This window comes from Halichoerus grypus, chromosome X (assembly GCF_964656455.1).
Source record: "Halichoerus grypus chromosome X, mHalGry1.hap1.1, whole genome shotgun sequence".
NCBI classification, from domain to species: Eukaryota; Metazoa; Chordata; class Mammalia; order Carnivora; family Phocidae; genus Halichoerus; species Halichoerus grypus.
Genome location: NC_135727.1, coordinates 100925248 through 100938966, shown reverse-complemented (window position 1 = coordinate 100938966; position 13719 = coordinate 100925248). Strand labels below are relative to the sequence as shown.

At 37.4% G+C, this 13719-nt stretch overlaps 1 protein-coding gene across 1 annotated transcript in view; it reads left to right on the top strand.

Annotated features, from left to right (window-relative positions):
- CFAP47 (cilia and flagella associated protein 47) overlaps positions 1–13719 on the top strand; it is a 495766-nt gene that overhangs the window by 366531 nt on the left and 115516 nt on the right. The window contains exons 52-53 of the mRNA XM_078064042.1: positions 5537–5712; positions 6324–6431. Of these exons, the coding sequence (XP_077920168.1) occupies positions 5537–5712; positions 6324–6431 (284 nt within the window). The remainder of the gene's footprint in view (positions 1–5536; positions 5713–6323; positions 6432–13719) is intronic.

Sequence of the window (13719 nt, the reverse complement as noted above, 5' to 3'; positions counted from 1 at the left end):
TAGAGAGGGGGTGCCAGGAGGAAAGGTCAGGAAAAACATTCATTGTATATGAAATGAAAGTGTTGATTGATTTTGTACCTCTTTAAAGATCTGACAAAGAGACGGCTCTGGCATTGGGAACTATCCTGAGAAAACAGCGAGGTGGAGAAAGGGAGATCCTGCCAGGTTTAGAGATCAGTAGTGGATGAGAAACCGTTTTCAGATGATATGCTACCAAGTTTAGTCCGTTCAGTTTATCTGTCACCATGACAATAAATGCCTAAGCTAAATTTAGTGATAATTGTACCAACAAAAATAGTTCAGTGTTATGTCGACTGTGGCATGAAGACTGGGGAAATGCACCCAGGTAGAGCAAATGACAAATGTCCCAGCCCTCAGAACAAAATGAGCTTCGTGGGGCGGGAGGTAGTAGGTAGGAGCCCAAGTGTTCCAGGAACAGAAAAGATGCTTCTGAGGCTGGAGCTTGGACAGAAATGGCAGTGGGTGGGGGGTAGTGGTGGGGATACTTTCAGTCCGAGGTGCCGGCAGGGCCACGTCTTGCAGGACCTCAGAGGGCAAGACAAGAGATTTTATTCCACGTGCAATTAGAGGCCACTAGAGAGTGGAAAGAGGGGAATGGCCTGACCTGTTTCTAAATCTCTCAAAATATTTCTTCTTTTTTAAGAAAATAATAAAAATATAAATTATATTTAGATGCTGAAAATATTTTTTAAAGATTCATTTATTTATGAGAGAGAGAGAGCTTGCGCACACGAGCTGGGGGGGAGGGGTAGAGGGAGAGGGACAAGCAGACTCCCTGCTGAGCACAGAGCCCCATGAGGGGCCTGACCCCAGGACCCCCAGGATCATGACCTGAGCTGAAGTCAGATGCTTAACCAACTGAGCCACCCAGGTGCCCCTGAAAATATTTTATATTTGTTTTAAAATGAATATGGGGGGGTGCCTGGGTGGCTCAGTCAGTTAAGCATCTGACTCTTGATTTCAGCTCAGGTCATGATCTCAGGGTCATGAGATCAAGCCCCGAGTTGGGATCCGCACTGGGAGTGGAGCCTGCTTAAGATTCTCTCTCTGCCCCTCCCAATCGCCCCCCTCTCTCCCTTTCTAATAAATAAATAAATAAATAAATAAATAAAATTTTTTAGAATTAAAATGAATATAGGTATTCAAACTTTCTCTGAAAAAGTTTAAAATTTGCAAAATTCAATACATCTGTTTGTACATATTTTAAACATATTCCAATCTTAGCTGGGTGTTTGAATTTTTTCAGTCCTAAATTTCAACATCTTATGAACGTCTTCATGCTTTAAAATCTTTACTTATATTCCACAGGATTAAATATACATAATTTATTCCTTTCACAAAAGGATTATGAAAAATGGAAGCAATTTCTTTAAGCAGTCATTATGTTAGCTAAAATATTCCTTAAGTACACAATCCAGACAACATACTGAACACCTTATAAAGGAATGCTGTCTATCATTGCACCCAAAAGAGCCCATGTAAAGACAAAAGACAAAAAAGAAAAAATAGTTACTATTTCACTTGAATTTCCAAAAACAAAATCAGTCCAAATTGATATGCATTTAGTTCTAAAAAACCTTATAAAACCACTCATCAAAGTGGAAGAATATGCCATTGGCAAGACATACACTAGCCAAATATTTCACACTTTTTATATAGAGAGTGAGTCACAGAAATTCACCTGGCTTTATACTTCCTATTGAGTGAGAGTTATTTGTCATAAAATGGAATGGGGTGGCAGGATGCCTTAGACAATAAGACTATTAACCATTTTTGCAGATGACTCCTTTATACATTCTGTTTCGTATGTTGAAAATAGTTATGTATCTATTTTTGGATTATATAGCTAACACAAAGGAGGTATTTCAAGAATAAACTTACAAATTTGGATCATCTCATCAAGTGAAGAATGACAAAAATCTCTTTAACTTACTGAGTGCATGAAATATTTAAAGAAATATTTAGTTTTTATGGCTTTAAGAAATGTAGTTAGAAAATTAATCTTGTCTAAATTAATTTTGACAGTATTTTGGCAGATGTATATTTAAAAGAGATTATTCATACAATACTATATTTTAAAAGTGTAATTTAGGGGTTTTTATCTATTGAAACTTGAAAGAAAATATTCAAATTATAATGAAAGTTAGAAATTATTTTTTATAATATTGTTGTTAAATTTGACATGCATTTTACCAGACTAGAAATACAGCACTCTTAATTAATTGGAAACGTAAATCTTTTTACTATAACGAAACATTCATTTCTATTGAGTCTATTGCTGGTTTTGAGGCCCCAGAGAATTCCATTGCCGGCTTTCCCTAGAGACCGCAGTCTTGCTTTAGTGCAGGTGGTTCGGAGCAATTAACGATTGCTCTCTGGAAGGTTGCTTGATTTGGAGGGGGTGTCCAGACCTAATGGATAAGAGTGAAGTGATCAAGTAGTGATATTTGCCATGGATGTGTCAAAGAGAGGCTGTTACGCAAGTGCCCCAGAGCTGCCATCCTCATTTTCTTTCTTTTTTTCTTTTTTAAAGATTTTATTTATTTATTTGACAGAGAGACAGCGAGAGAGGGAACACAAGCAGGGGGAGTGGGAAAGGGAGAAGCAGGCTTCCCGCTGAGCAGGGAGCCCGATGTGGGGCTCGATCCCAGGACCCTGGGATCACGACCTGAGCTGAAGGCAGAGGCTTAACCACTGAGCCACCCAGGCGCCCCGCCATCCTCATTTTCATCTCTTAAGATTCGGCCAACCGTAGAATGTCCTCACACATTTGTAACACTAGGGCATGCTTCTGTTATGTGGCTTGTAGATTGCAGTGATCACAGTAGATTGAAAGTGGTTTTGTTTTACTTTGTGTTCAAAGTCTGTATGTGATGAGACATAAAGCAATTCGGTATTCCAGTACTTCATTCCTCTTTAGGCCAGAGTTTTTCAATGTATAGGTCTCAAAAAAAGGTGAGTGGGTCAAAACGAGCATTCTTTTTTTTTTTTTTAAGAAATAGAATAGAATATAAGAGAATAGAAAGCATCAGAGAACGTCACATGTGGGAAGAGTAGGGATTGTTATGTGAATCTTTTTTTCCAGCAGTATGTGTATATGGGCCACATTGTGATGTACAGTAAATTACTCTAGGGATGCCTGGGTGGCTCAGTCAGTTAGGCGTCTGACTTCGGCTCAGCTCATGATCTCAGGCTCCTGGGATCAAGCCCGGCATCAGGCTCTCTGCTCAGCAGGGAGCCTGCTTCCCTCTCTTTTTGCTTGCCTCTCTGCCTACTTGTGATCTCTCTGTCAAATAAATAAATAAAATCTTTAAAAAAAATTAAAATAAAATAAAATGAATTACTCTAGGTTATGATGAAATCATTTTGAAAATCACTGGTTTAGATCCTACTATTTTTACTTCTGTTAAGAATAAGCTACAGCATTGTTTTAAACTGACACTGACCTTCTCTGAGAAATATCTGTGTTTGGCCCAAAGACATCTCATTTCAGTTTTCTGTCTAAAGACCCGGGCAAAGTTTCTAGGCCAATATATGGTTGTTGGTATATGTTATCCTGGCATATGGTTTAGTTGTTGATTTGTTTGACCCTTAGAAACTTCCTAGGAGGCTAAATTCTATAACAGTCTCATGAAATACTTCAGATTGCCTAGGAAATGATAAACTGTGTCAAATGTCATTATTGGTTTTTTGCATTTTATATTTTTATTTTTCCTTCTTTATAATCATGAGCATTAGTTATTTTACTATAGCAATTTAAATGCCCATATATTTTAGGAATCCATGATTCTAATATCTCCTGAAACTATCGTAGATAGCCATTTTCCAATGCATTTATAATTAAATCTGATTTGTAATAAATGATATCCTGATTTAATTATAAATTTGTATATATTCTTGTTTTTCATCTCTCCTTACCAGATGTTGTTCACCACACTCAATGCTATTTCCATTCCCCTAAATACACTCATTTATTTATATATCGGTAATCAAGCAAATGTTCATTCCTTGGGTGAAGCTGTAATGTCTATCTTAAAGATATGTTTTGTGAATAACTCTCTCCCCATCACCACCTGTCCCTACCAGCTTGGTTGTTTTTGTCATTCCTGTAATGTGTTAAGTTTCAAAATACTTCCAAGTCCTGAAGTATGTCCATTACCAAATTTTTTTTTTTTTTTTTTTTTTTTTTTTTTTTTTTTTTTAAAGATTTTATTTATTTATTTGACAGAGAGAGACACAGCGAGAGAGGGAACACAAGCAGGGGCAGTGGGAGAGGGAGAAGCAGGCTTCCCGAGGAGCAGGGAGCCCGATGCGGGGCTTGATCCCAGGACCCCGGGATCATGACCTGAGCCGAAGGCAGACGCTTAACCGACTGAGCCACCCAGGCGCCCCCATTACCAAATTTTGAATTATGACTGAAATGCCCAACATTTTCCATTTCATTAGGTTAAGGCATTATAGACAACTCAAATTTGTTCAAGATTGAGATATGTCCTGTCTATTAATCACCTTTTAACACTTTTGTTTCAATTAATGGCTTTTACTCTAGTGGAGATCGTGGCTGTAATGGGATGAAATATAAGTCATCAGCCAGAATGGGTCAGAATGGGGATCAGGAAATGTCTTGGAACCTGAAGAGTGCCTTCCAGGGCTGAGTGGATGTAGCTAGGGGGGCAGGACAGCAGAAACCAGAATGGAAGGAAAGAATCTAAACAAGAAGTTAGTTGTATTATCAACAGAATTTTTCTTAGTTCAGATTTTCCCTAGTACGTGATGCTGATGTACAGAGATCCTTCAAGTGTGTCCTCTGGATCAGCAGAACTTTTTAGAAATATATATTATCAGGCCCCATCCCAGAACTATTGAATCAGAGTCTTTGGGGCAGGGGGCCAGTAATCTATGTTTTAGCAACCTCTGCAGATGATTCTTATGCATGCTAAAGTTTGAGTACCACAGCTAGAGAAAACATTGACAAATGGACCTCATGGTAATAATGGTATTGAATAAAACTATATTTTAAATGTAATTTTACACTTTCCTTAGCATTTAGCTAGATGGATGTCTTAAAAGTATTTGTTGTTGGGGCGCCTGGGTGGCTCAGATGGTTAAGCGTCTGCCTTCGGCTCAGGTCATGATCCCAGGGTCCTGGGATCGAGTCCCACATCAGGCTCCTGGCTCAGCAGGGAGTCTGCTTCTCCCTCTCCCTCTGCCTCTCCCACTGCTCATGCTCTCCTCTCTCTCTGTGTCTCAAATGAATAAATAAAATCTTTTAAAAAAAAAAAAAAAAAAAAAAAAGTATTTGTTGTTGAAAAAAATACCATTTACCAAGACTAGTCAAGAAAAACATATAAGAGATTAAAAGTAAGTGAGATATATTTAACAGTGGATCAAGGGGAAAAATAAAACAAATGGCCTTATGTTGTGTAAAAGTTTTCTTTGCATTTGCTTTTATAGAACAATGACTAACTCTATGCTGACACTAGGAGCTGATTTTGTATTTGTTCTGTAATTCTAGGAGAGCATTTACATTGAAATACCTCTCTCTAATCCAAAAGGGAAAATGATTCACTTAGATGTGCAGTTATCCAATGCTGCCCTTAATGGATTTAAGCAACTTACACTGTACCCGCTAGAATGTATCAACTATGTCCTACAGTATTCTCCAGCGACTACAGGCTGTAGAGATGAAAGGTATGGTTTGAGTGTGGCATTATATTTTATTGTTGATCCTTTGAAATAAAGCCTTCAAAATGATTTTAAGTGACTTGTTCGAGTCTACTTAAATAAAAGATGGCAGAGCTGAGATACCAGCCCAGTTATAATTTTATTTATTTATTTTTTCCAGTTATACTTTTAGACGGTCACAGGTTCTGTCTCTGTTTCCCCCAAAAGTGAGCACATGCTGATAATAAAGGAAGGTCTCCAGAGTTGCATGTCACTTGAATGCCTTCACGTGAAAATATACAGGTGTTTAATTCAATGAACTAAATTGGATTTAATCACAGAAAGCAGGACTTTTCTTGTTATTGCTCCTGTAAGACATTTGAATTCATTAACATTTAAATATTTTTATTCACTCAACAAACATTTATTAAACAGATATTAATGATGATGTTTTTCTGAATAATGATCTTCTCACCAAAAATGAAAAATTTAAAAATATATCTACAACAAAAGTAGAATGCGTCACAGAGCAGTTGTCAAATATTGTATTTGAAACCACCTATTTAGGATATTTTTCTGCCAATTTTATTACACAAACTAAAACCACTGACAAGATTTTGTATATTTTTCTCCACCAGCGTTATTTTTCAGCCTGATGTGGCTCTCGAGTTCTGGTATTTACTGAGATTAACTACTGAATTACCAAAATCAACCACAGTACCAGAAATACAATGTGACCTTGGAAAGTAAGTTCTATTTAATAGATAAAATTATTTCGTGGAAGGAGAAAAATTTATCTAAAAGAATATTGTTGTAATCCACTTAATCTTTTTTTATAAGACATAAATATATTTTTCGTAATTGATTTTCCTTTCTAGGGAAGGTTTGATATTTAAACTACCCCCTGGAAAACTTAAGTGAAAGAAAAAGAAATTAGGACTTAGTAAGGAGAGGCTTTTATTCAAAATGATTATTGCAAGGGAGAGAAAGGGACTCTTGAAAGAGTTGGAGAACGCAGATCTCAGAAATCTGCAAGCATTTCAAAATCAAACAGGAAAAGCTAAAGGTGGGACAAGGAGAGATAAGCAGACTCTGGAGGGAAAGCTGGACAAGGAAAGGAAAATGACTGGTGGCGACTGATAGGAAAAGGATCGTCCTGTGGTAAGCGGATTCCCAGGAGAAGTCAAGGAAAGAGGCATGTTCCACTTTATTTGTGCTTGCTCAGGCTTGGGGACAAACAGAGCACAGGGGCCCATAGGAAACATAGAAGGCTGACTAAAGTTTGGTCAAGGCAAAGCAGCGGGTCAGCGATGGACAGTGGAGAATACTTTGTCATTTGGCTAATACCATGTGCCCTTGAGATATGACCATTTATATTTACATGGTTGAGCTCTTACTACATGTCTGGTACCAGGTTTGATGCTGATACATAGGGGTAACCCAATCACAATTTCTAGTTTTATTTTTTAAGAGGTATTTATTTATTTGAGAGAGAGAGAGAGAGAGCACAATCAGGAGGACTGGCAGAGGGAGAGGGAGAGAAGCAGACTCCCAACTGAGTGAGGAGCCTGACACGGGGCTCAGTCTCAAGACCCTGAGATCATGACCTGAGCTGAAACCAAGAGTCGGACACTTAACCGAGTCACCCAGGTGCCCCCACAATTCCTACTTTTATTTTTATTTATTTTTAATAACTCTATAGAGATTGCATTTTATTGAGGAATGGAAATCCAATATGAAACAAATAGAATTCTAAATAGTTTATGGGCCTCAGATCAGTTATACAAAGCTCAAGGTGACATTTATTTACTTCATATTTTAGTGAGCAGTTTTGATTATGTCAGATACAATTGAAAACATGCTTCTATGAATTACTATAGAGTAATTCCTTATAAAGGTGAGGTAATCCCTCATAGCTTAATAATAAAGGTCCTTACTAAATCAAATATTTTTGAAATCATTTTGGTTTCTAATATGTGTAAAATACATTCATTATTATCATTTCAAGGTCACAATTTTTTTCATTCAGGATGAGGATTTTTTGAGCCATATCATCTTAAAAGGAAATTCTAGACCCAGAAGTTACTACATTGTTCATAGATATAAGCTACATGAATGTTTTTTAAGACTAATATGCCTATTAGGGGGATTTGCCTCAGTTTCAAATGGGGTAACTGAGGTTTACAGATGCTAAGTGATTTGCCCTAGGTCACTAAATGTAGAAAAGAGACTAAGGAGAATGTTCTTGTATACAATTTTCCAGATTCAAACTAGTGGATTTACATAGAAAATCCAATGGAAATCCAAAGATTTGTCCTACAAACCCTTAAAAGATAATAATCTCTAAACAAATAAATAACATTTGTGAATATAAAAACATGCCAAAGTCTCTACATTCTCTAGCAGAAATATCCTTTGGCATCTTTCCTGCTTCATATTACAGTACTATAAATGATTGTATTAACAATACTTAACAAAGGGTGATTAGGAAATATGCGGGTCTGCAAGAGGATTTGGTGCAATCTTACTTCAAACAAAATACAGCCTGTTAGGCCTGAAGGCAAACCTAAAATACCCTGGAACTACCGTATGTGAAAGAAACAACATGCATGTGTAATAACATAAAGGGCTTTTAATTAAATATAACTTATAGTATTGGACTGATTTTAACGGCCCAGTAGATGCTCCAGTATTCTTGTTTTTGTTGCCATTGCAACTTGTCTTTCCTGCATTTCAATCACCATGGATAAATGAAACTTTAGGTCTCAAGACTTTTTTTGTCCAAATGATGATACACGTTCGTACTTTTAAAGAGCATGTGCACTACTGGGCAAATCTGTACCTCTTTGTTAATTTCTCTCCCTTAGCACTCCAGAAGAGTGTTGAATTCTCCCAGGGCCAGATCTGTAGCCAAAGAAATCTGTAGCAAGTGATTTATTAAGGAAGTGCTCCCATTAAGAACAACCTGTAAGAGAATAGGGGAAGCAGGACAAGAAAAGGGAAGAAGCTAAGCAAGGGTGTGATTGCAGGTACGGTCCCAGACTATCTGATCCTGCAGAGAGCTCTGTAGCATAAATTACATCTCAGAGTTTGTCCTGTCTTGATGCAGAGATGCTTGGCTTTTGAATTCCCGTACTAGTCATTATAAGCTTCCTTGGGAAGAGGTATAAACTCCCAGGCACTTCTACTGTCTGTACGGTTGAGGAGATAGCAGGACCCAAGGGCAATCATCTGAAGGTCTCAGAAGGAAAATGAATAGCAAGCATGTAGAAGTTGGGGTCTGAGGGTAGAGAACTGGTAAAAATCTTCCAGGGGAACTGGGTAGGGTGCCAGCAGTGTCTGCTTTAACTTCCTAACAAACTTATTTCTACTTTTATATTTTTTCTTGTTTTAAAAATATATTAATGTATGAAAACTATATATGTATATAAAATTATTAACAAATGTAATACACTTATGTGAAAATATTTAGCACAACCAGTTTTACAATCTTTTTTTTTTTTTTCATTCCACTAACAGGTGCCCACCTTTTCTCTTTCTTTTTGAGTTCTTGTTACTTTTGGTCATGTTGTTCTAAAGCGTAATTTCTTTTTATCTAAGTCCTACTGTATGTAATTAAAAGTTGCATAATATTAAAAAATGTTTGATAGTAACTACTTTTTTAGCCAGCCTTATTCTGGATCCCTATCCTCTTTGGAAGTTTGATGGCCATTAATTGTATCCAGTGTTTTTAAAATGTTTAATAAATTGGTGTGGTTCTATTTTCATACATTTTCTAGGTAGTTGGAGTCTCTTTCAATATGGAAACACATGACTTTCAGTTTCTGGAAGTCTCAAATTATGCCATCTATTTTCTCTCTTCCTACAACATCTATGTTTTAGTTTTAGAACTTGGGGGCTATTTTAATTTTCTTATTTTTTGGCCTTTTTTTTTAACCAACATCTGTGCTTTTGCATTCAGATAGATTTACCTGAATTTATCTTCCATTCTTTTTGTTGAATTTTCATGCCAGTTATCAACATCCAACACCATTTTTGTTGTTGTTTGGATGTTTCTTTTACATATTTTTGGGTTTTTTAAAAAATCATAATGTTCTGTTCTTATTTCATTTTGGTAATATTTTTTCTGATATGCTTAAGATATTAATGGTCATGGCTTTTGTCTTTAATTATAAATTTTGTTCTTTTTTCCTACTCAAAACTTTCCCTGATACTTGTTTTGCTCATATTTAAGGATTTATTTATTTAATTGAGAGCGAGAGAGAGTGGGGGTGGGTGGGGCAGAGGGAAAGAGAAAATCTCAGGCAGACCCCCTGCTGAGTACAGAGCCCAATGCGAGGCTCGAACTCACGACCCTGAGATCATGACCTGAGCCAAAATCAAGAGTTGGACGCTTAACCCACCGAGCCACCCAAGTACCCCTTTCTCATATTTAAATATGACACTCTGTAATGATAGTCAGGACTTATTGACCCATTCATGTTGTTCTGTGTACCGTTCTTCATTTATTTTCATTGCTGCAAAAAAAAAATTCCTTTTTATTGTTGATCAACTTTTGGGTTTTTTTTTTCCCAGTTTGGTGTATTATGAAATATGTTGTTTATAACATTGTATATGCTTTTGTTGCACATTTGTGCTCATTTCTATTGGGTACAAACATAGGAATGCAATATCACTGTACTTTAGTGGATGACAACAAAGAATTCACAATTGGTTGTACTTATTTACACTCCACTGGCCATATAGGAATTGTACTTGTTTCACATCCTCAAGAACATGTGTATGGTAAGACTAATTTTAACCATTGTAATGTGTGTAAAGTGGTACATTGATGTACTTTTATTTTTTTAAGATTTTTAAAAAAGATTTGTTTATTTATTTGAGCAGGGGGGAGTGGAGAGGGAGAGAGCGGGGGGAGGGGCAGAGAGAGAGGGAGAGAGAGAATCTCAACAGACTCTACGTTGAGCCCAGAGCCCAATGCAGAGCTTATTCCCATGACCCTGAGATCATGACCTGAACTGAAATCAAGAGTTGGATCCTAACTGAGCCACCCGGGTGCCCCTTCAGATTTTGTTTGTCAAGTAATCTCTACACTCGAACTCACAACCCTGAGATCAAGAGTCATACACTCCTCTGACTGAGCCAGCCAGGCACCCCTATGTCAATGTACTTTTAATTTACATTTCCCTCATGACTAATGAGGTTGAGCATCTGCCATATGTTTATCAGCCATTTTGATATGGGATTTTTTGAAATTTTTGTTCATGTCCCTTGACCATTTTACTATTAGTTTGTCTGTAGTTTCCTTTATATCTTATAGTTCTTTATATACATTGGCTACAAACCTTTGTGGGTTATATAAGTTGCAAATACCTTTTCTTATCTTGTGAATTTCCTTTTCTGTCTCTTAAGGGAGTCTTTTAATGACATTAAATTCTGAATTTTAATGTAGTTTATTATTATTATTTCTTCTTATTCTAACATCATTAAGAACTTCTCTGTCATTTCTCAAAATATATATTGTCTATACTTCTCATATTTAGATCCACAATGTACATGGAATTGAAACCTGTATGTGATGTGAGACAAATATCAGTTAGGAGGTCATTACACTAATTCAGGACCAAGATGACAGCAGGTTAGACCAGAGGATTGCCAGTGAGTGTGGAAACAAGTGTTCAGTTATGGTTTATTTTTTAAAGTAGAGCTAATGAGTTTTGCTGGCTACTAATATTTGAGGCATAAGGAAAACAGCAGGGCATGAATGACACTAAAGTTTTTGACCTGAGCAATTGGAACTAGAGATGTGACATTAACTGAGTTAGAGGATACTATAAGAAAAGCTGGTTTGAGGGTAGGTATCAAGAGCTCAGCTTGGGACCTGTAAATTTGAAGTTTCTATTAAACATCTGAATGATAAGTAGGCAGTTTGAAAAAAAGCCTGGAGTACAGTGGAAATATTCATGTTGGAGATACATTACTTAGTTGTTCCCAGGTTTATGTCAAGCATAAGCGGAGAAAAGTGGAATAAACACTTCTAAGTAGGACTCAGCACTTTGAAGTCAGAGACAGCCTTAATTATAATCTATGATTTGCCTTACAGATTATTATTAATGAATTTCAGAATGGTCATGGTCACTTACTAAATAATTTGCAAAATGGAATTAATTGAATTCAGTCACCCCAGGAACCTTTACATATTAGAGGCATTTTTTGTTTTATCCTTTTATGGTAAGTGCATTCTTCCCAGTGGTTCATGATATTTTCTCATCACCAGTGTTTGGCACTGTCTTCTTTTTTTTTTTTTTAAGATTTCATTTATCTATTTAGAGACAGAGAGAGAGAGAACACAAGTTGGGGGGGGAGGGTTGGAGGGAGAGGGAGAGAGAGAATCTCAAGCAGACTCCCCACTCAGCTCGGAACCTGACGCGTGGCTTGATCTCTCAAACCGGAGATCATAATGTGAGCTGAAATCAAAAGTCAGACACTTAGCCGACTGAGCCACCCAGCTGCCCCGGCACTGTGTTTTTTTTTTTTTTTTTTAGTGTCTTTTTATTTTGAAAGAGCTTAAGACTCACAAGAAGTTGAAAAAATAATTCAGAATTCACACATATGCTTCATCCGGGAAATGGTTTTTAAGGTGCTACCACTTGGTTCACATTAAAATTACCTTCTTGGTGCATCTGCATGGCTCAGTTGGGTAAGTGGCCGACTCTTGATTTTGGCTCAGGTCATGATCTCACGGTCCTGGGATCGAGCCCTGCATGGGGCTCTGTGCTAGCAGGGAGTCTGCTTCAGGATACCTCTCTCCCCCTCTGCCCTCCACACACTTGTTCACTCTCTCTCTCTCTCTAAAAATAAATAAATATTTTTTAAAAAATCATCTTCTTGTTTTTCTTTGATTTGACAAGCAATGTTATTTTAATTTTCCCTTCTTATTCTATATTAATAAGTTTGAAACAGTCTTGATGAAAAAATATTTTATCGTGACTGTTTGGGAGAAGATATTTGCAAATGACATATCAGATAAAGGGCTAGTATCCAAAATCTATAAAGAACTCATCAAACTCAACACCAAAAGAACAAAGAATCCAATCAAGAAATGGGCAGAAGACATGAACAGACATTTTTCCAAAGAAGACATCCAAATGGCCAACAGACACATGAAAAAGTGTTCAATATCGCTCGGCATCAGGGAAATCCAAATCAAAACCTCAATGAGATACCACCTCACACCAGTCAGAATGGCTAAAATTAACAAGTCAGGAAATGACAGATGTTGGCGTGGATGCGGAGAAAGGGGAACCCTCCTACACTGTTGGTGGGAATGCAAGCTGGTGCAGCCACTCTGGAAAACAGTATGGAGGTTCCTCAAAAAGTTGAAAATAGAGCTACCATACGATCCAGCAATTGCACTACTGGGTATTTACCCCAAAAATACAAAAGTAGGGACCCGAAAGGCTACGTGCACCCCGATGTTTATAGCAGCAATGTCCACAATAGCCAAACTGTGGAAAGAGCCAAGATGTCTATCAACAGATGAATGGATAAAGAAGATGTGGTATATATATACAATGGAATATTATGCAGCCATCAAAAGGAATAAGATCTTGCCATTTGCAACGACGTGGATGGAACTGGAGGGTATTATGCTGAGCGAAATAAGTCAAACAGAGAAAGACATGTATCATATGACCTCACTGATATGAGGAATTCTTAATCTCAGGAAACAAACTGAGGGTTGCTGGAGTGGGGGGTGGGGTGGGAGGGATGGGGTGACTGGGTGATGGACACTGGGGAGGGTATGTGTTCTGGTAAGCGCTGTGAATTGTGCAGGACTGTTGAATCTCAGATCTGTACCTCTGAAACAAATAATGCAATATATGTTAAGAAAGAAAAAAAGAAGAAGAATGTAGCAGGAGGGGAAGAATGAAGGGGGGGAAATCGGAGGGGGAGAAGAACCATGAGAGACGATGGACTCTGAAAAACAAACTGAGGGTTCTAGAGGGGAGGGGGTTGGGGGGATGGGTTAGC